Genomic DNA, 25,191 nt, shown 5'->3' with positions numbered 1-25,191 from the left:
GAAAGAAAGGAAAGAAATTACACGGGGAAAATAGACGTAGAGGTAATTGAACATATATTTGTAAACATGAAGAGAAATAAGCATGAATAAAAAATTATAATTGAAAAATACACACACTTTTTTTTTAATTTGGTAGTTTTAGATTATAAGAGTGGTTTATTTTGCATGAAGTTTTAAATTGAAACTGAAAAAATATGATATTAAAAAATCACGTGTAATTTTCAGTGTTCAGATTTAATCACTTAACCGAACATAACCACCTAATTTCACAACCTCATATAAAAATTAATCCAATTATAACAAAATTGATTGTAAACAACGCTCAAATCCGATAAAATTAATCATCAACGATATCACAAGTAAAACCTGTAAACAGTAGAAGTTTCCCAATGATGAGGGACTGGAAGAGTGGTTCCTGTTGAGAGAGTCGTCAGCCATGACGCTGGATGCCACAAGAACAGTTCCAGGGTTAGATGATTTGTGAGAGACAGAGGCTCGCCTTGGAAGGGTGCTTGTTGTCTCCGAACAATTGGATATCTGGAACAAACTTAAATATTAGATGGTGTAATGGTAGTGTTTGCATTTTTACTTTAAATGGGTATATTTCATAAAGAAAAAATCGATTCTGACCTTTAAATAGTAATAAAATAAGAAGGTACCAATTTTTTATACTTTTTTAAATAAACTATCTTAAACGGTACATATATGGCTGGTGGTATTTTATTTTATCTTGTTTATTTGGGAAAACCAACAGATTTTTTACATTCTTAAATAATCAACTTATAAAAAATACAAATAATATCTTATGATAGGTTTTCACTTAAATATGTAATTATAATAACAAACTAAGGGTTTGTGGGCAAAAAATATTTACAGAAAATACTAAATAAATTAAAAATAACATCGAATATAAGAACACAAGTAAATTACAATATATCAATTTTTATCTTGATATATTGTATTTATTTTATCACCTACAACTAAACTGAACAGATGTTCATAAAATGAATCACTTGTAACTGAACAGGGTTCGTATCAACAACATGATAACTTGCAGTATGTTATTAATTTAAGTATTATGAAGTAGGTAAATACATCAATTTTATCCTCACACAACACCAATAATCACCAATATATACCTACAACTAAACTGAACAGATGTTTATAAAATGAATCACTTGTAACTGAACAGGGTTTATATTAACAACATGATAACTTGCAGTATGTTATTAATTTTAGTATTATGAAGTAGGTTCCGTCCACGAATTTACCGATTTTCCGGGCAGCGACCGTCACCAAGGCCCGGGATCGCTTGGAAAGGTTGGCGGGCATGAAGTCACAGCCAACTTGAAAATTTCAATTTTTCATAATTTAAATAGTTCGAATATTTAACCACCTACTAAGTGCCTACCTTACTGAACTCACTTACTCGGAGAAAAATCTGTTAAATTACTCGTATTCCTGTTAAAAACGGGATTACAGATTGTCACTAACGAATGAATTGATAGGTATCCTAAAAACTTCAAGAAAAGTACCAATGCGTTAAAAAACAATGTAAAAGTTCTTACATTTTTTTAATTTCTTCCTGATATATTATTAAGACCAACGCAGATGGATGAACACGTGTTCCGATATTATTATGAACTTACCAACACTTTATGAGAAAGCGGCTTACAGTCCCATTTTTAACAGAATGGCTAAAAATTTTAAGAGATTTCTTAATAAATCAGTATTAATATTTTTTCTCCGTTTAATATAAAGGTTTTTTTTTATATTTTAATATTATTGCAAGAAATCAATCTATACTTTAAAAAATAAGTACGAAGTCGAGCCACGCGCGCCTTGCCAACCGCCATACTAAGACATGTCAGAAGCAGGAACTAAGTATGCAAAATGACGCCCATAATATATCATATTCAAATGCTTACCGTATTCTACACAAGTGTATATATGCGGAGTGCGAATTTAAGGGAATACTCAGTTGTGTTAATATCGAAAAAGGCCGTGACTTTCGGTACACAAATCACAAATGTATAAATCATTGTTAAATTAGTACATGTTCTAATTATACTTCGAAAAAATATTAAAATCTACCTCACCAGTAATTGACTTGTAATGTTCATACACGATGTTGTTATTTGGATATTTGATATAGCTGTAATCCTAACCATCGTTGGATAAAACCAACAGCTTAGCCATTCTTAATGAAAACCTATGTTCCTGGCAAGCTTTTTTTTTAAATCAATTTATTTTTCATCAATTTTTTTTTTTTTTTTTTTTTTTTTTATTGTTTAACTTATAACATTGTTACATTGTACATAAAATAAGTTAAAAATAAGTAATAGTGTAAAACATATGTTGTTGAATTTCTACTCCAATGAAGAGTGCTAGCTCTTGAGCTTGGCGTAGGAGTTATTTGACAATTATTTCATGTTTATATCAGTAATTAACATTATTACAGTACAATAAATATAAACTTAAAAGAGGATTGTGACGTTAATTTTGGTTGAAACATGAATTGAAGTTATAACATTTGATAGGTGATATTAATTTTTTTTAAAGATAAATTTGACCTTCTTTTTGAATAAAATAAAATCTGGTATTTTTTTCACTTCTTCGGGAAGACTATTAAAATATATTATGCCTTTGTAAATGTAGTTATTGTGCATTTGTTGTGTTGAAAATAGAGGAATTTGGATGTTAAAATTATGCCTTAAGGATGAGTTAAATTTAAGTTTTTTTACTACAGATTTTTTATATATTTGTAATATTGCATCTTTTTTATAGAGGTCTTCAATTTTTGGTACTTCGAAAATTTTGAACAATGATGCTGAAGAGAAAGTTGGTTTTTTTTTCAAAATTACTTTGATAATTAGTTTTTGTACCACTTTAACAGAGCTTAAAAATTTTTCATATGCACCTCCCCACCCAATGATTCCATACTGAAGTAATGATTGGACTAGTGCGTAATAGACTTTTTTCAGGTTGTTTATCTTGAGAACATTTCTTAATCTAATGAATATATAGATACATTTTCTAATGCGTTTAACAAGTTCACATATGTGTCTGTTCCATTTCATATGTTGGTCTACAATTACACCGAGGTATTTTATTTCAGTTGTTTGGTTTAGTATGGTACATGATTCATTACAAACATCTTTGTTACATTTTTTGTTGTGTATTATTATATGAATGTTGGGGTTAGTTTTGAATTTATTTATTGTGAATGGTATATAAACTGTTTTTTTTGCGTTAATTGTAAGTAGATTTGTATCGAACCAGTTTTTTAGGATTTGGATGTCATTATTTGCATTTTCATTTACAATTTTCCAGTCATTACCCTTAATTATGATAATTGTATCATCTGCGTAAGATATAACTGTTCCACTGAGGTTTTGTTTGAAAATATCGTTTACGTACATGATAAAAAGTAAAGGACCCAAAACAGTACCTTGTGGTATCCCAAAATCACTTGTGAGTGGTAGACTAGATGCGTGATTAATTTTTACAACTTGTGTTCTTTGGTGAAGATAACTTTTTAGCCAACTTAATGCTGTGTCATTAAAACCTACGATCTTTAATTTTTGTATTAGTTTCACATGAGATATGCTGTCGAAGGCTTTTTGGAGATCAACAAAAATACCAACACATTTTAATGATTTGTCTAAAGCGTCTTGTATGGTACTAGATAATTTAGCAATGGCGTCTTTTGTGCTTTTGTTTTCCATGAATCCAAACTGATTTTCGTGAATTATATTATTAATCTTTATGAACTGAGTTATTCTTTTTTTGGCAATTTTTTCAAATATTTTTGCAATGTTTGATAGTAAAGAAATAGGGCGGTAATTGGTTGGTTCTTCCGGATTGCCGGTTTTAAATATTGGTATAATTACAGATTGTTTGTACATGGATGGAAAAACTCCGCTTTGAAAACTTGTATTGATTATATGAGTTAATGGTTTTGATACTTGTGATTTTATACATTTCAGTGTTTGTATTGTGACCCCATCAAAACCAGGGGCAGAACCTCCTTTCATACCTGTAATAATTTGTTCAATTTCTTCTGGTGTTGTTGGTTGAAATAATTCAAATTTATGCTCATTATTTACTGTAGTATTTGGGTCATTTGGGGTAAGGCCTTGTTGGATTTTTTTAGCGAGGTTTTTTCCTACATTAGCAAAAAAATTGTTAAATACATTTGCGGCTTCTAGAGGTTTATCTTTACAGCAGATTTTTGAATCATTATGATTTACATTGTTGATTGTTTTATTTTTTAAATGTTTTTTATCGACAATTTCATTTATGATGGACCAAATCCTTTTACTGTCATTTCCAGATAATTCAAGTTTTTGTTTGTAGTAGTCATCCTTTGTGTTTTTTATTAGATATGTAAGTTTTTTTTTATAAGCTTTGAAATGTTTTTGTAATGTTATATTTTCCGGTTGTTTTGTATATTGTTTGTAGAGTGTTTCTTTGTGTCTAATTGAGATGATTAATCCGTGAGTTATCCATGGTTTGATTGGCTTTAGTTTTGAAGATGTTTTGTTAGATTTAATATTTCTACAAGCATTTATGTGAAAACTCAGTTTTTTATCAAATATTTTGCAGCATTCTTCTACATCGTTACATTGATATATTTCTTGCCATTCTTTTTCGTTACTTATTATTTTAGTGAGAGAATTTATATTAATACTATAGTTGTATTTATCAGTATTATTAACGGCCGTTGTGGTTGGTAATGAGAGGTTTTGATGTTTGTAGTCATATTTAAATATACATGCAAAATGATCCGTTACAGATGTTTTAATTACCGCAGATGATATATTTTGTATATCTTTGGTGTTTGTGAATATGTGATCGATACAAGATGGTCGCTGTCCGATAATGTTTCTGGTGTATGAATTTATACATGAAATGTAATTTAATTCTGCTAACATATTTAAATAGTTATCTTTATCGTTAGAGGAGTAGTCATTAGCGATATTTAAGTTAATATCTCCGATGAGTATTGTTTTTTTGTTTCTATGATGTTGTAATATTTTTTTTAATTCTTCTATGTATGTGGTTATAGCAGAAGAGTGTGTCCGATAAATAGCAATGATATTAAATGAATAATTCATAAAATTTATCTCCAAGTTTAATAAATTTACATTATTCACCATTATTTCATTTACACTTGTGACAGCGTAAATATTTGATACAAATATGGCGACGCCGCTATTTCTGTTAATTTTATATTTTGTTGCATAGTACGAGTAACCCGGTATATTATAATTAATTTCACTCGATGAATGCGTTTCTGATAGTATTATACAGTCAAGTCTATTTAATTGTTTAATAGTTATTAGAAATTCTTCGAAATTTTTTTCCAAAGATCTAACGTTCATGTGTATTATTATTAGGCTGGCTGTAGGTTTTATATCTATAAAATCGTTTGTATTATTTACCGTGTCAAAAATCCTTTCGTCTATTTTATATGAATTATCTATTGCGTTTATTATAAAGTCGTTCATTTTGAGGTAGTAATAAAATTAACAATAATGTTGGCGCTGGGAATACACTTCACATTTGCAATTATAATATTATATGTGTTTGCTTGTACATTATCACTGCGTGTTAACACTTTGCGGGCGGGCTTTTCGTAATATTTTTTTGAAATATTGTGCATATTATTTAGGTTTTCGTTACACTTGTAATTAATAATATGCATCATTAGTCGTAATCGATGCGATCCCTCGCAATTTTCAGCATTTTGTTTCTATAGTTGCACCTAATACTGTTGGCTGCGTGGTCCGTGGTGTTTTTTTCTCCATATTTAGAATTTTGTCTGGTGTAGTTTACACATGCTGGTACTGTTTTTTCTCTTCCCGGACATTTTGAAAGGATGTGATCGCCCATGCAGTGTGGGCAAATTGGAGGGCTGGTTCGGTGTAGGCATCTTTTAGCCGTATGCATGAACATACAGCAATGAAAACATTGAGTCAGTGGATCGCAATCTTCAATTTTTACTCGTTGAAACTGTATATTTAGTTTACCGAGTGCAAGGAGACTTTTTCGCATTTTGCCACTAGTTTCCATGATGTAGCTAGTGAACTGGCGCTGCTTTTCGTTTATGTTTGTGTTTTTTATCTCCGTTATAAGTGTGATTTTGTTGTCTTCACTTTCCTTGTAAACATCTTCAATTCCTTCGTTCTGGGTAATTATTCCGCAAACTATTTCGTCTTCAGTAAGATTGGATTTTAATCCTTTTATTATTATTTTTGGTCTTTTCTTTTGAATTTCATTTACCACCAAATCGGTATTCAGTTTTTTTATTTCGGCGGTTAAGGTATTTGCATATTCCTTTTTTGGGCATGATATTATTATTTTTTCTTCTTTTGTTTTTCTCAAACCATTTATTCCTATCTTCATGTTGCTTAAATTTATTTCTTTTTTTATTATCTTTTCAATTTCTTCTGCTTTAGCATTATTTTTGGTCGACGAAATGATGATTGAAAATCTCTCTTCTTCTCGAGGAGTGACTTTGGTTGTTGATAATACCTGTGCATAGGATGGTGTTGATGCGCTTTTCATTAATTTTTCAAAGTTTCCCACCAGTTGGTCGTTTTTTTCGATAAGTTTGTCTTGTAGTTGAATTATTTGTTGTTGCATTTTTAATATTTCAGATTTCACTTCATTGTCAAGATCAATAATAATTTTTTCGATATTTGTTTTAGTTTTCGAGTCTTTAACGGTTTGTATTTTTTGAACTTCATTTTTTAGCGTATTTAACAACTCTTCTACCGTCATGAAAGTGTTACGTTGCGGTGTAACGGGAGCGCGAAGACAGTACCGTGCGGGCTGCCGTTACGAGCGTAAGATTAATACTGTTTAATTAATTCGCTGTTTTTCCTACTGCCCTACCCAGATGAAAAACTCAATTTATGCCACTGACTACAGGATACACTCGGTACAGATCGACAAAATTAACTACGCGTCAGTGTAGATTTTGATAATATCAATAACACATTGATCTGTGAAATTAATAGTTCGTTCGTTCTTTAGTGAAGACACTACCTCGCAAGAATTTATATAATCTTCACCGCCCACGGGACGGCATTTTGGCCGTTTTTTTTTTCAATTTTAGCACATATGATATGATATATGATATGATCATATCACATATGATCAGTGTACCGAACAAACTGTGGGAAGAACATGTGTTTAATATTGAAACAATTTTGTGATTATTCCACATACCACTGTCCTTTTTAATTGTCAATTTCTTTCCTAAAAGGAAGAAACAATAACTGAAGAAAGAAAACCGATGCCCGTGATATTCGATTGTTATCAAAATGTCTTTTTTCAAATATGATTTTTGTTTCGAATTCTCGTCGGCCTTAATAGTGCATGTTATTTAGCTGTTCAGATTTTAAATCTCCTGAAAAGATCACTTAAATAGTAGAAATTGCATCCCCAAGTATAATTTTATTGTGTAGAGAATTTAAAGAGAGACGTGTGGTGAAAATATAACATTAATGGTAATTTAATTGAATATGATTGTATGAGGTAAACATCATATCACCATGTATTAATCGCCGGTAATTTAATGGAATTTTCAAGAAACCAACAAGATTCAAAAGAAATCAATATCTTCTCATAAGATTTCCTGTACAATTATCATCTTATTCCTTTTGATAATAACACCATCAATTGATCTCCGCTTTTCATTTACATACTGTCCATTTTAAATGCCACTCGGCCATCAAATAGCATGTATTCTCTTGTTACCCTCCCCTGTGCTAGATCATGACAATATTTGGTCGATTCCGTCCTCCCCGACATCTCAGTATATCAACAAATTCGGTGGGGTCAGTATGAAGTCCAATTAATCGTCTTAGTGAGTGGAAACTAAAAAAAATGTATGGAACTTTTTTCTCTGCATTTCTAATTGTCTGTTTATACAAATACTAGAATATTTTACAACAATATTTAATAGCGAAAGCTAACGATGGGTTGTTCATTGGTTGTTCAAATTGGTAGAGAAGAAGAAAGTGATTTGATTTCTGTGATTTTTTTATTTTTTAAACGAGTACATTTTCCCAAAAACGTGCTCGTGTCAAAGTTCATTGGTTGTAATTATTTCCAAACAAGCGCATTAAATGAAAAAAATCATTGACGTCCACATTGCAGTTCCAGAGTGACTGCAAGTTGTGCTTAGTGTGACTTTAGGAGGCGCGAGCGGATGAAGGTTAATACATGAAGGTGTTAAATATGTCACAGCGAAGGAGTCGCTTCGACAGCAGTTGATGTATTGTTGGATGTAAAATACGGAGTGAGTGAAAATAGTATGAACAGGTTGATTAGTAGGGTTAGAGGAAGATTGAGATTAAATGTCAGAGTTGATTGCGAATTCCAAATTTTGAACCAAGTGCGATGAATAAATAAGACAAATCATTAATAAACTTTGTATCTAAAAACATTTAATATAAAACTACACATTTTGAGCTGCTAACAAAAACTTGGTAGGTATGTGTTTTTTTTAAATTCTCATAATTTATAACTAAGATTTTTATTTTTTATCGAATTGTTTAGTAGCTACGCGTAATCATTGATGCAAATAATATTTTTTATGCAATCCAAACCATATCTGAAAAATAGAAAAATCGGATATTATTTTGTTAACACTAGAAAGACCGAAGCGGTCATTTTGACCGTTTCACGATGTAATATGACGATATTTTGCTTAAAATTTATGGTAATGATCTGATTTTTTTTTAATTTTCATAATTCATGATTTAACGACCATGGTGAAAAAAACAGGCACGTACCTTATTTATTTATCGAAATATAATGATTTATACCTACAAAGACCGCCGCGGTCAATGTGACCGTTAGGGCCATTTTAAGCTGGGATTGTTTAGGATCTTCTTTATTCAAGTTTAAAATATACCCATTCCACCTTATACATGTTACTACTAATTGACCTTTCTCTTTCTTTCGGTATCATTCTTACTCGATCTGCACTGTGGTTGTCAGTTGTTAGTATTCTACCGCATGTTGGTCTGTGCGTATGTATTTCAAGTCACGGAAAATTTCGTTTTATTATTGTAGATTGTGTTATAATTATTTTGGCTATAGTTTTATTGAAACTTTGGAACGTAATATCATATCGATATGAGTACTCGTAGAAATCTTACCGAGTCGGATATAGTGGAAGAACTAGCAAGATCAGTCAGATGAAGAATGTCGTGCCAGTAAAATTGATGACACCGTTTTTGTTTTGGAGCCTAATATTTTTTCATCGGACATGAAGATCATGAAGATCTTCAGATGACATCGACATCTTTTCCTAGAAATCCGATTTCAAATCGTCATGGTCGAGGGGTTAGAATAAGAGGCATCGAGAGGCATCAGGAGGACGTTTTTTCTGCAAGAGTAACAGACCTTCCGGAAATTGGAGATATTCAAGTTGCAGTTGACGGTACAGAATGGACGTGTACATCACATACTCAGAGTACTTTCAGCCAGCAAGGATGACGTAATCGACAAAATGTACTCAGAGAAGTTGCAGGCCCAACACCTTATGCGAAGCGATATGTTGAAAACAATAAAGTTCTAAAAGACTTATTATGGTCGACATTATGGAGACTCCTCATATTCAAAGAAACTATAAGTAATAATAGATTAAAAAATTATTAAATATTTGCGTTTTGATTTGCGAACTACGAGATCTTGATAAATTTGCACTAGCATCGGCAATTTGGAACAAGTTCATTGAAAACTGTAATCTGTGTTACGTTCCTGGTGAAAATTTGACGGGCGATGAAAAACTATTTCCTAGCAAAACTCGTTGTCCGTTTACTCAGTATATAGCAAATAAGCCTGACAAATTTTGAAAAAATATTGGCTTGTGGTGGCCGTAGATACTAAATACCTTTGTAATGGATTTCCATATTTAGGTAAAACTGAAGAAAGTTCAAATGGGTCACTACCAGAATATGTAATAATGAAACTATTACAACCGTATCTTAAGAAAAGACGAAACAGAGAAATTACGAGCTGAGCAAACAAGTATTGTCGAAACGATGAGAAGGGCCAAATACCAGCAGTTTTCAAAACCATTTGTACTCCACGTTATGAATCATTTATTTTGAAGGCTAACAATGGTATTACACTAACTGTTCATCACGGAAAACCGAAGAAAAATATAATGATATTGAGTACAGTATATCCGGATGTTCAATTTGGCGACAGAACAAAGAAAATTCCCAAACGATTGAATTTTACAATTCTACAAAATATGGTGTCGATATATTCGACCAAATAGCTCGTAAATATTTCGTAAGAGCTGGAAGTAGAAGGTGGCCTGTGCACGTTTTCTACAACATACTTTATCTAGCCGCTATAAATGCATGGATACTTTATAAAAAGATAACAAAAAAAAAACATATCTCGTCACAATTTTATTCTACAGCTTGTTGGAGAACTACGGTCAGCATATACAAATACCAGCTTTGGTCAGAATATCAGAAAGGGAATCCGAAAATAAAAATTCTAAAAGACGCGAGTGCCAAATTAATAAAAGATGTAAGCAAAATAAAACAACTGACACATTTGATAATTGTAAGAAATCTGTTTGCGGAAAGTGCCTAGGATATTATAAAAAAAAACAGTTTGTAGTAAATGGGAACCTAATCGATTAAAGTAAATCATTTCAATACATAATTATTGTTATATTTATTTAATATTAAGCCAAATATGACACAATTACAATAATAATAAACTCGCATGTTATCAGCGGTCAAAATGACCGTTGTGGTCTTTATAGGAATGGAGCAGTACCCGGTCTTTCTAGTGTTAACAGTAATAAAAAAACTGAAAATTTTAAAACATGTTATCGTATTGCCAATGGAATTAAATTTTCAAAAAAATTTTTTTTTGGAACACGAGAAGTTCATACTTCTCGTTATTTTTTACATAAAAATAAAAATATGTTTTTTTGGAATGGAATCTTAAAATTATGTACCTTAATCTTGTCGTTTAAAAGTTATCTTTTGCATTAACTCCACACAAGAGGCCCTGTGGAAAATAATTAATTTCAGGCCTTTGTCATCTTTGAGGATGCTGTGTGAAGGATCTTTTTAATGAAAATAAGGAGATTTCAAAGGATCTCCCTCAACTTTCCTCTCCATATTCGCTCCACCACGCTGTAGGTGGTAAGACGTACCCGCGGCCAGGACCTGGAAAAACCTTACCCCATGAACCCTGGCACCCCTGCTAAACCACCAAACGCAGCGAATAATTTGACCCGAACCTTGTTAGAGGTGTTATCCAATGAATGATTTGCAAATTGAATTGCTTGATCTGATATTTACGCATTTAGATGTTATTGTACGGACCACATTTGCAATAAAAGTGATTTAGTAAGCTGGATTAGATACAACCCGAGTGGGTTCTCGTTTGGGAGATATGACCGGATATCTCCGATAATTTACGTTTAGTTTTAGGGATTCGAAAATAAGCTTCCAGAAAAAGGAAATTGAATTGAGTGCTACATCAATATTGGTAATAATAAAGGACATTGCTCATTTTAAATAAAGTTAAACCGTAACACTTCCTTCCGAGGACTTTACTTTTTTATAAGAAAGACTAAACATTCCCAGCAATGAATTATTTAACAATATTTGTGGAAGCTCGATACTTTTGGCCATTTTTTACTAAACATATGGCCTATAGATTAAATAAGAGAAATTTATTATTTTTTCTGATTTTTCAAATAATCCAAGATTATTTTCAATTTCCCAACCAAAGTAAATAAAACATCAACTGACAGTCGACAATAATTTAAAAAATTCCCACAGAACATGTTCATTGTTTTACTATATTACTTGTCTGTCAAATATGATTGATTTGAATCAAACAATATTCAAGGCCCACTGCCAATTATTTCAGAAAATATAATAATATTTATTTTTTTATTTCAGCGAATTAACTCAGGTGTGACAAGGATGAATGGGCCGGAATATAGAATATAGTAATGTGTTTCCACCAACGGTTTTCTGGTGATAAAAAAATTGTGTTGGGAAATGTTCTATAAACCATATTATTATGTCATCATTGTATAACCATACTTTTTAATTTATATATTGCATCTCACGATACATAAATCAATTTTTTTCTCATAAAAATCAACCTCACTAAGGTAAGCGTGTATCGAGGTTAACAATTTATATTTGAGTGAAGTAAACATAGAGTAATCTCAAACATAAAGTAATACCACAAATAAACACAAAATATTTAAAAAATAATTTAAATAAAAGTATTTGATGAGTTACCATATGGGTAATTTGACAGTATATTGTAACAATATTTGAACCATAACTGCTTATTTATCATTATTCCCAATAAGAAACAAGTAAATAATAAAGACAGCTAAGGTACGAGTAACATTCAGTTTTTTAGCAAACGCTTATAATATATATTATTCTGACTTAGAGAATATAATATGCTATCTGATATACAGTTTTCTAAAGAGCGCTTTACAAAAATACATGTCGTTTTAAATATAAATCAGTGTTTTGAGAAAGCTGAAATAAACATTTTTTCTAACGTATGGTAGATATAATCTTTAACAATGTTGTAATCTAGAGAAAAATTATTTAAAATCTAAAATTTAAAATTTAAAAATGTTTTTGATAAGTAAAGAAACAATGTCAATATGGTTTCTTAGTAGTTGATATTGGTTGTTGATGGGAAGGAACTCATTAATTTTCCTGAAATAGATTGAATTTCCGCAAAGTTATAGGTCAATTTAGGTTTTTCTGTAGGGCGTGTTTACTATTATTACTTTAACAATGCCGTAATCCAAACCAGGTCCAAAAAAGTTGAAAAATCGGGATCAGTTTAGTTCAGTAAAGTATAATTTTTACTGTTTTTTAATGATGAACTAATATTTATAAGACAAGGTTTTTTGCATGGCATAAAGGATAACAAATAATTATAAGCAATAATTAGTCGCCTGAAATGTCAAAAAAAAGGAAAATATCTCCCGAGTAAAAATAAATGCCGCCAACGTGAATTGAACCCGTGCCTTCTGATGTCCGGTCAAGTGCTCTGTAACCACTGAGCTTTGTCGGCTTATTTCCAACCCGCCAATAATTCAATATGTACTAGTTACTCAATCAACAATTACTGCTTATTATATTTTTTCCACCTGTAAACTATCAACTTTATTTGAATTGAATGATAGAGAACAAAATATGCTGCTATTTTTAAAAAATAAAGCTTTTGAATATTTAAAGAACTTGATTGTGTAAAAGTGAAGCAAATGCTGCGCTCGAAATATGAAAATGACCTTGACCTAATATGAAAATGACCTTGACCTAATATGAAAATGACCTTGACCTAATATGAAAATGACCTTGACCTAATATGAAAATGACCTTGACCTAATATGAAAATGACCTTGACCTAATATGAAAATGACCTTGACCTAATATGAATAAAAATAAATATTCGTTTGTTCAAAATCTTAAATCTCCGAAAGCTCTTCATCGATTGTTTTGAAATTTTGACCCAACATTGCATTTGAATATGCGTGTATATTTATATACCTATATTATAAAGATGTCACCTGTGGCCGGTAAAAACATGTTTTTTTTACAAAAACAGCGCCATCTGTTGAACAAACATGCCTTTTTTGAAAAACAGAGATGTATGGTAGACGTAAAAGCGGCACGCGCTATTGTTCCTATATCTGCATGTGTACCTAGCCGCGCATGGCGGGGTGCAGCTAGTTTTAAATACTTCTTAAAACAAAATTATATACTATATATACAAGGACAATCACAGGCTTAACACAAGAACGCAAATTAAATTAGGCTACCAAAAAGGATACACAAAACAGTGTTTACTTCACAAAGGAATGTAATATTATAATGCGCTGCCCAAAACTATAAAATTAGCATCAATTACTAGATTCAAGATGAATTGTAGGAACCATATTTAATCAAAACGTAGGCGCCTAAAAAAATCCTACTTTAAAAAATAAAAAAAACATTCCTTTAAACATTAAAAGTAAAAATAATAATTCAACAACGAACCGTTATAACCACCATCTAAATTATTTTGTTTATTGGATTCATCCATCCCAGTAAACTGAAAATAATACCAAACAGACGTAATTGCATATCACTATGAGAGTAAGTACTTATCGTGCTTCCGTGTTATTTTTTTATTGGATAGGTGCTAGTGATGTGCGAAATTGAAACATGTTGACATATGAGAATCAACACATTTGAATAATTAAATAATGTTTCCAATTTATCACTCGGTTACATCATAGATTATAATATGCTAGCGCATATCAGTGAATTAATCACGAATAGTTCAAATTCTCAACAAATCAGTTCCAATTAAACAAAGGCAATTAATAAACAGTAATAATATTATTAGGAGTACTTTAACTTTTGTCTGAATCCTCCAAACAAACACTTCCAATTTCGAAAATGATAACACTTAAATTCAAATCAAATCTTAGTTCTAGAGTACAACACAAAACCGACATTAGTATTTTTGATTATGTAGATAGGAATTTATGGTTCCGAGGAACCTTTAATGCAGCTGTACAAGATAACAAGGTTTTGCTTTTTTGTTGTAAATTTAAATGTTTCGTCCGTATATGGAAATTACTCCACTAAAAGAACATTTTAAAATTGTAGAAACTTGTTGTCCTAAATAATTTTGAAACATTTAAATTGGGGGGTCAATGCTAGAAGTGTCTACGTCAGTTTTTAAAATTTTTTTAAGTAACATATATTTTAAAAACGTTTCTTATATGAATGCTATAAATAATGATGCTTTAGATATATAAAACTATAGCCCATCTAATGTGGAAGTCAAAATGAAGCTTAATTTTTTTTTTGATGTCAGAAAAGAGTGAAAAATTTCATTCCTTATCGATTCACAAGTTTAACTTAAGTACTTCTAGCATTAAGTTACAGTAACGTTTATACATATAAATGATATTCCGTTCATATTACATATTTATTTAATCTTTAGCTCATGGATAACATAAAAACGTACCAAAAAAAGAAATTAATTCTGTAGAAAAGTTTGTATTATATAAGTGTTCTTTTTATTTTTTTTTATTTTACCTTATTACAGAAGAAGTAAATATCCTATTCGTTACTTAAATGAAGGTAATCAATAATTTCTAAAGTGCTTGTAATGTTTCCTTATCAGGTAGAACATAGCGTACATGGTAATAAAAACAACATTTTATATTTGCTTTTAAAATCTGCAACAGTGGCTTAAAACGTACTAGGTGATTAGAAGTTAGTAGATCTCGCGCCCAAAAAAGTATGTTTCCAACTTTTTCTTGCTTAGTGAATCAAAATCGAAATGTTGTCTGAAATCATAAGATTTGTAAGTAGGTACACAATTAAAAGAAAAATCCTAAATTTACTAAACCATTAACCAGTTTTATTGTGCCGACGCTAAATTATCGCCGTGCGCCAGCTGATTCTACCTTTGTAATTTTTTTTTTGTTATTTAGTAGTATCGTCTTACCAGATATGTTTGTATATGGTTATTTATTATTACATATATAATATAACAAAATTTTATTCCACAGAATAGCAGATAATGTTCAGAGAAATGATTTATTGATCGTGCCTATCAACTACAGTATCAGTCAGTTTTAAACTGCCACCATCTTGAACCGAAACCGAAACGTAACAAAATGATTTATAGACATATGAAATGCCTAGCGGTTCAGTTAAAACGGGACTTCGCAACGCACAGAAATATAACATTATTTGAACCCACTGATACGATGATATAAAAGCAAAATCCAATCACATTATAAATTCATGGTTAAATCGGCGAAAATAATTACTGTACGCAGCACTGTTCAGATTAAATTATTTCAAAAATTTGCCTAAAAATACGATAGTTAAAAAATATCTGTCGTTGAATACAATACATTGTTAATTTTTCCTAAGCACGTTCGATTTAAATTTAATTGACAGCCCTGCCATCTTCGGCACTATTTAATACAATGAACCGATTAGGAGCACCAGACAATCTTAAATTCTTAATTTTTTGCAGTACGTAAACAAACAACTGCCAGACAAACTTACTAGTCAATGGGACAGGCAACTAGCTTGGAAGTACTATTGATATATTTACTGACTCCATTTACAGAATAAACCCTGATACAGATTACGCCATAAGCGCGCTATATTCTTGTGGCTTCAGCGATTAATATTTAGCGATTTTCTGTTTTAGTTTCCATTTTATTTTACGTTACTGTTACATGTTTTGATTGCTTCATATTCACTTCATCAGTTTTACATTACATCGTAATTTTTATTGCCAGGCATTATGGTAGATGCTCATTCGCTATTCTAATAATTTATGTAAATGCCCAGCTAGGCGTAAAATCAATGAAAACGTAAGGCGAAATCACCTAATTGCAGAATCTCACTTTATAATTGCGATCCGGGCGCGTTAGTCGGGTTAAATAACGTATTATTTATGCTTATTATGCTGCCTAAGTGCTACCGTTATTTTAACGGAAGATGCTTCGAGGAACTAGCGTCATTGATCTTTTTGGCACGGAAGAAACACGCCAAATGTGCGCTTAACATTTGTGCACGGTCGACACGTTCTTGAGTTAAACAGCTCGGTTGTGGAACGATTTGCCGGTCTCTTCAAAACCTCCTTCCCGATGTTCCCTCATTCTTCTCAAAAAGGCCGTCCTCACAGCATCCTCAAAGATGAAACAGGACCTGAGGGAATATTTTAATCAAGGGTTCCTGTGTGGATTTAAGGAAAAAATGGCATTTTAGTAACATGTAATAGAACCCTGCTATGTTGTAGTCTTGATTTCATATTTACCAGACTTATCTTTATATATTGTTTTCTGCCACAAGACCTATCTTACAAATGATGAATCAGTACTCCAAAGCCACAAATTAGATTAATAAATATCCATTTATCTTCTTTTAAACTGAAGATACAAAAAGGTTTTTGTTCGCACAAAGATTTATTAGCATTCATTATTCTAGTACAACTAGGTGTTTCCATTTGAATTGGCTTTTGCAAAAAAACAACTTTTACGTAGGGTAACATTATTTATAGTATCATGTTCATAATAGCGCAATTTATTTAAATTTATAAAAGTCTGAATGGATTCTTACAAAATATTGTACAACACGCATTTTGTTTAAATCTCCAACCTAAATGTACATTGAAGTTACCTAAATTATTATGGTATTATTAATAATCTTTTTTTATATTTTTTATTTATTAATTTTCTGGAAATCGACAGTTTACATTTATTTAAGTTTGTATATAAGTATTATATAGCCCAAATAAACCAATTATGAATTTCCTCAAATCTCTTATCACCATTTAATTTGTAAATGTTTATGCTTACCTAATTCTTTCCGATTATCGTATGGAAGTAAATTGCTGAAAATTTGAATACTAGGGCGTTTGGGGTACTTTATTAGACTGTAGGGAGTGGAGAGCGAAAAAATATGAGGAAGAGGCCATTCAGATGTCATTATAAAACATGGCTAGAACCATTTCGAGCAACGTTTTGATTACCTTACTTGGCTTAACTTTTCATTTTTTTTCGCCAGTCACTTAAAAAAGATTTAAAACTTCAATACAAGTAAACTTAACGTGATTTTAAAAGATTAACGTACCACTTCTAGATATTGTCACATAAATATTATGTGACTAGTGCAGTTCTTGCCTATTTGGTTATTTTGTCTATGGTGTTTTTTTTAGAGTTTGGCAATTTTTTTGGGGAAGACAAAATTGGTTTTTGTTTATGGTGACTTCCTCCCAGACAGCGATGGGCTGGCTGTTCGTGTTTTAGTCACTCATCATGGAGGTGTTTTAATCTGAGTAAATCATGTGAATTCAAGTTGTTATTATTTTTAAAAAAGGGCGCGGGGTGTTTTTTCGTAACACGATTAGTTCGTGTACGGTTTTATTTTTAGTGGATGTTATGTGAATCTCACTTTTTCCGGTGTTGGCAGTTGGCCATTTTAGGGAAATTGTTTTTTGGACTTGAAATTGTAAAGTGATTGGTCCTGGATGTGGCTAGAATATTATTCCTGTTTAACCCCGCGTCGCGAAGTCACGGATTGCTGATGGTTCTTCCGAAGTCTTGGAGACTGGTTGGACCACGTGCTTTTCGGATGGAGATTCTTGAGACAGCCTGAGGCTAGAGACGCTCCTTGGAGGTGAAGCGCCCTCCTTCTCCAAAGAGAAGGATGACCTAGGTTCCCTGGATTCCACGCCGTCCCTGATTGATGAGGTCGGAAGTCCCGCCTCGGGTCCGTTCATCTACCAGAACCATGTTTTCGTTCGTCATTTGTTGTTTTCCTACGATATTCGGCTTCGTTTAGTTAGCTTAGTGTGTTCAGGAGTCCATCTGGTATGTTTATGTTTTGTATTCTTAATGTTACATTGCTATAACTTTGCACTCCCATGTTTTGTTCTTTTGATGGTTACATTATAGTTTTATAAAGTTCATCCTCTTTTATTTACTGATTTCCTACCTACTTGACAGAAAACTAATCCCATAATCCTGAGTTGTGGTCTCTGCTCTGCCGTATAAATTCCACTACATTAATCCTGATTATGTATACCTTTACAATATTAAAAGTTTATGTCAAGCACACAGCTTACACCTTTTAATAATGGCAAATGTACATGACGGCTTTTAGTAATCAAATCATCTCAGTGGCAATTTCATAAGCAATGCTAAATTTAGCTTAAGAAAGCTAAGAGAGAAACAGAATGTTGACTTTTAAATCCTTCACAGTCAAGTGGTTTTATCAAGGTACAAAGATTAGGTAACAAGCTGAAATAGTTGTTTGATCTCGAAATTCCAGAAAAAAAAGCTGATTAAAATGTTTAACCTCTAAGTTGACGACAAATGTGTTTTACGTAAGACACAATTGCATGAAAGAAAGCCATCAAAACGCTTTTTTTATTTTGTTATTAAATTTTTTAAAACAAATTAATAGATGGTACCAACAGATGGCACTGGTGTATGATTTATATAGAAAGACACGGCCTTTTTCGACACCAGCACAAACGATTCTTCCCTTGAATGCACATCGCACCTACAGTTTTTGAAGAATACGAGTCAACACCTGAACATGTTATTTTGCATGTTTAGTTCCTGCCTATGACATGTAGTAGTAAGCATTGTTATTTCGTTTGTTGATAGTAGGGTGGTAGTATTGGGCTCGTGTGGCGCTGCGATTCGTGGCTGGGAAATTCGCGCGTATTTTGAAAGTGTAGGTTGATTTCTTCCAAAAAATATTTTCATTTTAAAACCATGTTTTTCGTGGTAAGCATTGCTTATGTGCCTATATGAAGTTCAAATCTCTGATTGCAATAAACCTCCTATATTTAGTGATGAATAAAAGCATTATGAATTAATTTTAATGTTTATAAAGTTAGGGATTTTCTTTAGCATGCTATAACTTTCCAATTAATTTCCGATTGCACAAAGTAAGCCCCCAGTTCTTAGCAAGTTACTTCGTCTACTATGAAGATATTAAGCCAACTTTAAAGGAGGTGAGACTGTTGGTGACAGGAAGGAGAGGCGAGCCAAAGGGGTAGTCGGGGTTCAACAAAACCTTTAACTTAAAGTTTTTGACGACGATGATGCTTAAAAAGAATTCCAACAAAAGTTTAAATGCTTTCATTTATTTATTTATTTTCATCAGTGCAAGAACCCATTAACGTTCACAAGAAAATGAAAAAAAACATCGTATTATTTAAAATGAGCTGAGCTTTGTTTTTTCACTGCCGAAAAAACATACAATGGTGTTCAAATTATTTCATAGATTTTTTTTGCTAACTTTAAACTTAAATAGCCATCTATTTAATGACTTCTAGAATTAGAAACAAGTCACGAAAATAGATCCAAACAATATAAAACTAGCATTAAGTGTAAATATTGACATTTCCTTGCGAAAAGTTGCTGAGAAATAACCATTGTATGTTTGCCTATTGTTTTAGCTAGAAAGAAAAAGTGGATACTTTAAAAAATAAAATATATTTGTTAGGTTTTTTGGTGTGTCCTTTCTTGTAAATAATAATAAAAATATACATTTTTCAAGTCATCTTGAATTTTTTTATCTATTTAATTATTTATATCCTAGTGGGATCTAATGTGACAAAATTTAAAATGAGATATAACATTAGCAAATTTAATTAAATAGCTGCCAGCGTAAAATTTAAAATAATTTGTAAAATGAAATGTATTTAAAACATATTCAAATAAATATATAGTTTAAATAAACTAAAAGCAATATATTTATATATTTTTTAAAAAAGAAAGACACACATTCCCGGGTTACGAATAACCTGACAATATTGGAAATCTCCTACTAACACCACAACAGCATGTGCCGTGAAAGTTTTACTTAGCCAGTAGAGAAATTATTTTCCAGTACAAAAATATTTTTTCATAGAATAATATATATTTTCTCATAAACACATTTCATTTTTAAACCTAAAAACATCCATAAAACAATGGACTTTAGTAAAAAGTTTTTTTTTTTTTACTTTTAAATTATGTAGAATCACCCCCCAAAGTTAGCGCAGTTTACCCTCGGAATCGAGAATATTATCTAAAATTATTTTTTTTATGTAGACCATAAGACCATTGCCATAAGGCAACGGATTAACGTCATAAGTCACATTAGTTCTTAGTTTATAAGATAAGCACTTCTGTGACAATATCTAGCAGGTTCTTAACGGAGATAGCCCAAGGCTTATTTTACGTAGTTTATGACGGGTATATCCGCATAATGATGTGGTGTGATCTGAAAGGGATGGATTTACCGCCCTTGTACGTCGATGATACAAATGTAAAGCACTGCTTTTAGCCAATGAACAGTATTTAAAAACGGACGCTTCGATGGTTTAGTCCAGTGCTCCGCAACAAGAGTGCCTCTGCACGCCAGTGTGCCGGGAGTAAATTTTTTGAGTAGATTAAATGACAATACTTAACTTAGTAATCAACACGAATTGTCTTTTGGAACACGAGAACATTGTCTTGGAATAGGTCACGAGTAGCTGCAATCAGAACACGAAAATGGGTTTTATCACCATACATTTATAAATCCGATTTTCGTGAATTGCAGTCAGAACACTCGAATAGTTTTGTCTGCTATGAATATGAAAGCGCGTTTTTAAATCTGATTTTCGTGAACATGAATTTTTGCAGTCAGAACACGAGAATGGTTTTCCTTTATTTTTTTAAATTATTTTTTTCCTTTATTAATCTTGATAACAAATATTAAAACGTTTTCGCTTCACTTTCAGACTGGACGACCACTGAGTTTTTGAGAAATTGTCCCCGTTAGAAAAAAAATGGCACTGAGGGCATAGTTTTTGTTTGAAATGAATATTTAAAATAAAAATCAGAGGGGTTAAGTTTGTGTTGCCGATTTTGAAAAATTCTGAGAAGATCTTCGGGGTGGGTGAGAAAAAGTTGTGGGGCACTGGCTTAGACATTAAAAAAGGATTGGAAGAAATATTATAATACCCATAGATACTGCGTAGGAACATAAATTTACTTTCCTAATAATCCGTCTTTTCCTGAAAGTTAAATATTTATTTTGATATTTATATAATTATTTAGAAAAGTTTATACCCCTTACGATTAAATGGGTTTAAAAGTTTACAAAACTGATATCATTTACCAATACATAAATGGTACATCAGTTGTCCAGTTATCAAGTAAAGTAAAATAATATTGGTATCTTCAACTTCAATTTACCGTTATTAATTATATTTTTTCATAATGATGAGGTCGTCTCTCCTTTTTTTTGTTTTCATGATAATGTATTTATTATATTTGAAGAGTTATTAACAGAAAATATTATGATATCTCCAAAAATGACGAAGTTATAAAAGTTTAAAGGTGTCTCGTGACGTCGCGTGAGACACAATCCCGTACAGTTCATAATTCGAAAGGCAGTGCCGCAGTAACACCGCGTGTGTACCGTGATATCACAAGCGTTTCGGTCAGCCTGAAAAATCAACATATTGACGGCTTTATCTTCGATACTATTCCGTATTTTATTCGCTCTAATTAAAATGATAAACAAAAAAACATGAAATTTCTTTGTAAGAGACAAATAAGGAACAGAAAGATCTAAATCAAAATGGCTATTGAACGAGTCAAAATATTGTTTTTACATACTATTTTTCGTAGGAACAACTGATAACTTCTGGATAGTAATTTTTAATGAACTTTGAAATTTCCGAGGAAAATTTTTCGAAGGAAATTCACGGAGCCAAAAGACAAAAAATTCATAAAACTTCTAAGATTTCTGTTTATGCTTTCATATGTTCGAGTTGTTCAAACAAGAAACCACGGAAAAAATCGATATTAGGGGTTTCTCTTTTGAGTAAACACTTCTACTAGTATGTGTATTACAAATTATCTTAAAATTTCGAAGTCGAAGATCATCGCAAAAAGCTGTAAATTTAAAATCTCTTTTATGTAACTGTACGTTCATACATTTTTTTAATTGTTTCACGTTTTATTTACCAATGTTTTATATCAAACGCATGATATTTTACATTCAATAAATTGCATAATACAAAAATCTCAAAATACAAAACAATTATTAAAAAGATTGCCAAAAAAATCTCACTATTGGGAAGAATAAGAAGATTCCTTAACACAGTTTCCAGTAAAAATGTGTACAACAATTATTGTACCACACATAAATTACTTCTATTCTTATCCAACGACATTTTAATGAAACAAATGACAATTCTACAAAATATAGCAATGAGAACCATATTGAAGAAAAATAGATACACAAAAATTAAGAACATGTTGAAGGAGTTAAATATCTTGTCATTTAAACAAATTATTTACTTTAATACCATATTTTTAATCTACAAGATAATCAATGGCCATACGTCTAGTGAATTCCTAAGAAAAATTGATAAACTACAGAACAAACACACACATGAGACGAGGAAAAGAAATGAATTGAGACTCCCCTTCAGGAAAAAAACACAGAGTCAAAAGTCATTGATGTACGGAGCGTTGAAGATATTTGGAGAGCTACCAGAAGAAAACATAAAAACATTTAAAATTAAATTAAGAAAATATGTGATTGATTCATTTTAAATGTGTTACCATAATTATATGAATACGTATACAAGGATTGTATTAGAACATAGATAACTATGTACCTACTTAAAATACCGCAATAAACAATAAATAAACAATAATGTAAAATTCTAGTAAAGTCAAAACCCTGCTGCTAATCACTGGTCGTCGGCCGTAGGCTTAAACCTTGTATTATAATATTTTTTCCTTAGACAGATACTGTCCACAAACCGATTGCCTCAGTTTCTATTTGTGTATTAACACAGTAGTATTGAATACATACTCAATAGGAAATAAGAAGTATCTATAAGCTACACTCTTTCGTAGGTACTTTACGTATTCTAGCACAAAAAATGGAACTAAAGAGTGAATTTTGATTTGAATCATTTTTAATTTTATGATGATTTGGATAGAACACAATTTGGATAGTTTTATTTAAATCATTTCACAAGTCGAAAACTGATGTGTGCCGGTGTTTATTATTTACATTTTTTCTAGTACAGGCAAACACGTCTCGTACGTGTATTTTGAATGACCAAATAAAACTTTTAACGTTCTATTTTCAAACCTAGTTCGAGCGTTGATTTCCCCCATACTCTCGTACGCTGTAGAAACATGAACACTTGGAGCCAGCAAAATGAAACGGATCGAGAGCCTCAAAATGTGGTGATCAAGAAAATTCCATAAATCGGAATTCCTGGGACAGTAATCTGTCCATTCAAAATAGACTTTCGATTCTCATATATAATGCAGTGACTCGACAAAAAGATTTTTATTATTAATAATAAAACTGACACATCCTCAAAAATTTGCTGTCATTGCCAAAATACCACTATTTTACGTACGCAACGCCCCCTACGTGACCTGACGTGATTCAATCTCAAATAAATGAAGAAAATGGCATCAAGCCAAATGATTAGAATAGAAACTTGATAAATTAACTATAGTTTTATATACAGGATTAGAGTTACGAATGTTTGAGTTAGGAGGAATGAACGAATGCTGAAGGGAGAAAATAATTAGGAAGTGGGATAAATGTTTTATATTAGAGTTTAAACTATTTGTTTCTAAAAAAAACATCATGGAATCAGATTTACTAGGTATCTCCTTGGAATATGGGAAAAACAAAAACAACAAAAAAATAAGGAAATAGCTTTTAGCGGTGGTTGAGTTAATCATTACTTCCCTCGTGAACAGAAGAAATGTCACGAATTCGAGTTTCGTTCCCACCAAAATATTTTTTACAAATATCGCAGTAGAATCACCTACGTCCGAAGTCAGTTAGACTATGGCATCTTTAATCGGGGTGTTATGTAAGTCTGAAGGTAATGGAAAGGGGAAGGAGATGTGAAAGACAATGGCTGGGATGTACATGTACATTGGACATGGCCATTAAGATCAGGTCAACAAAGATTGAAGACATTTCCAGTAGAGTTTAGATTCTGAACGGTGATCTATCAACACGACTATTTTAAAAGTGTGTTCATTGCTAAGTTTAGTGGCATTTTGAATCGATAAATCTTAAGTTGGAGGTTATCTTTTCGAATAAAATAGTTTCACTTCTTTATTGCAATTACCGAGAGATAATCAGGCACATTGGAAACACTGCACTGAAAAGCATAAAACCCAAACGAACAATATTTTCGTTTCCACAAGAGATTTTCATTTAAGGCAATGCCATGCGTAGCAATGCAAATTCATGTTTTTTTGGTTTGAAAATTTGATCACTTAGAAATGTTCGAGATGTTTTAATTAAATACTGCGAGAAGAACACATCTTGGCCTACTATATGATCTAGTATTTTGTAGATAAGTCTTTTAATAAGCCTAGAAAAAATAATGTATCAGGCCTATAAAAACTGCTTTAAAGTTTAAAATCTCCTACTTACCAAAGCTCTTTCGGTTACGGTTTAATTGTATAATGTGGCAAATTAAGTTATTTATAAAATGATCGTAAAACAATTAAATATTTGTGCCTGAACGTCCGCAAAACAAAATAAAATCCACTTTTTGGCGATATTTTTTTCTTGT

General features: G+C 31.6%; 1 protein-coding gene across 1 annotated transcript in view; it reads right to left on the bottom strand.

The window, feature by feature from the left end:
- Positions 1-275: 275 nt before the first annotated feature.
- LOC149411979 (alkaline phosphatase, tissue-nonspecific isozyme-like) overlaps positions 276-25,191 on the bottom strand; it is a 115,348-nt gene continuing 90,432 nt past the window's right edge. Inside the window, exon 10 of the mRNA XM_089646217.1 lies at positions 276-537. Within this exon, the coding sequence (XP_089502343.1) occupies positions 295-537 (243 nt within the window). The 3' untranslated portion in view covers positions 276-294. The remainder of the gene's footprint in view (positions 538-25,191) is intronic.

The sequence above is a fragment of the Hesperophylax consimilis genome, chromosome 24 (genome assembly GCF_061612785.1).
Source record: "Hesperophylax consimilis isolate HC1 chromosome 24, BYU_Hcon_1.0, whole genome shotgun sequence".
Taxonomy (NCBI): Eukaryota; Metazoa; Arthropoda; class Insecta; order Trichoptera; family Limnephilidae; genus Hesperophylax; species Hesperophylax consimilis.
The sequence above is the reverse complement of the archived record's forward strand: the minus strand, read 5'-3'. Positions and strand labels throughout refer to the sequence as shown.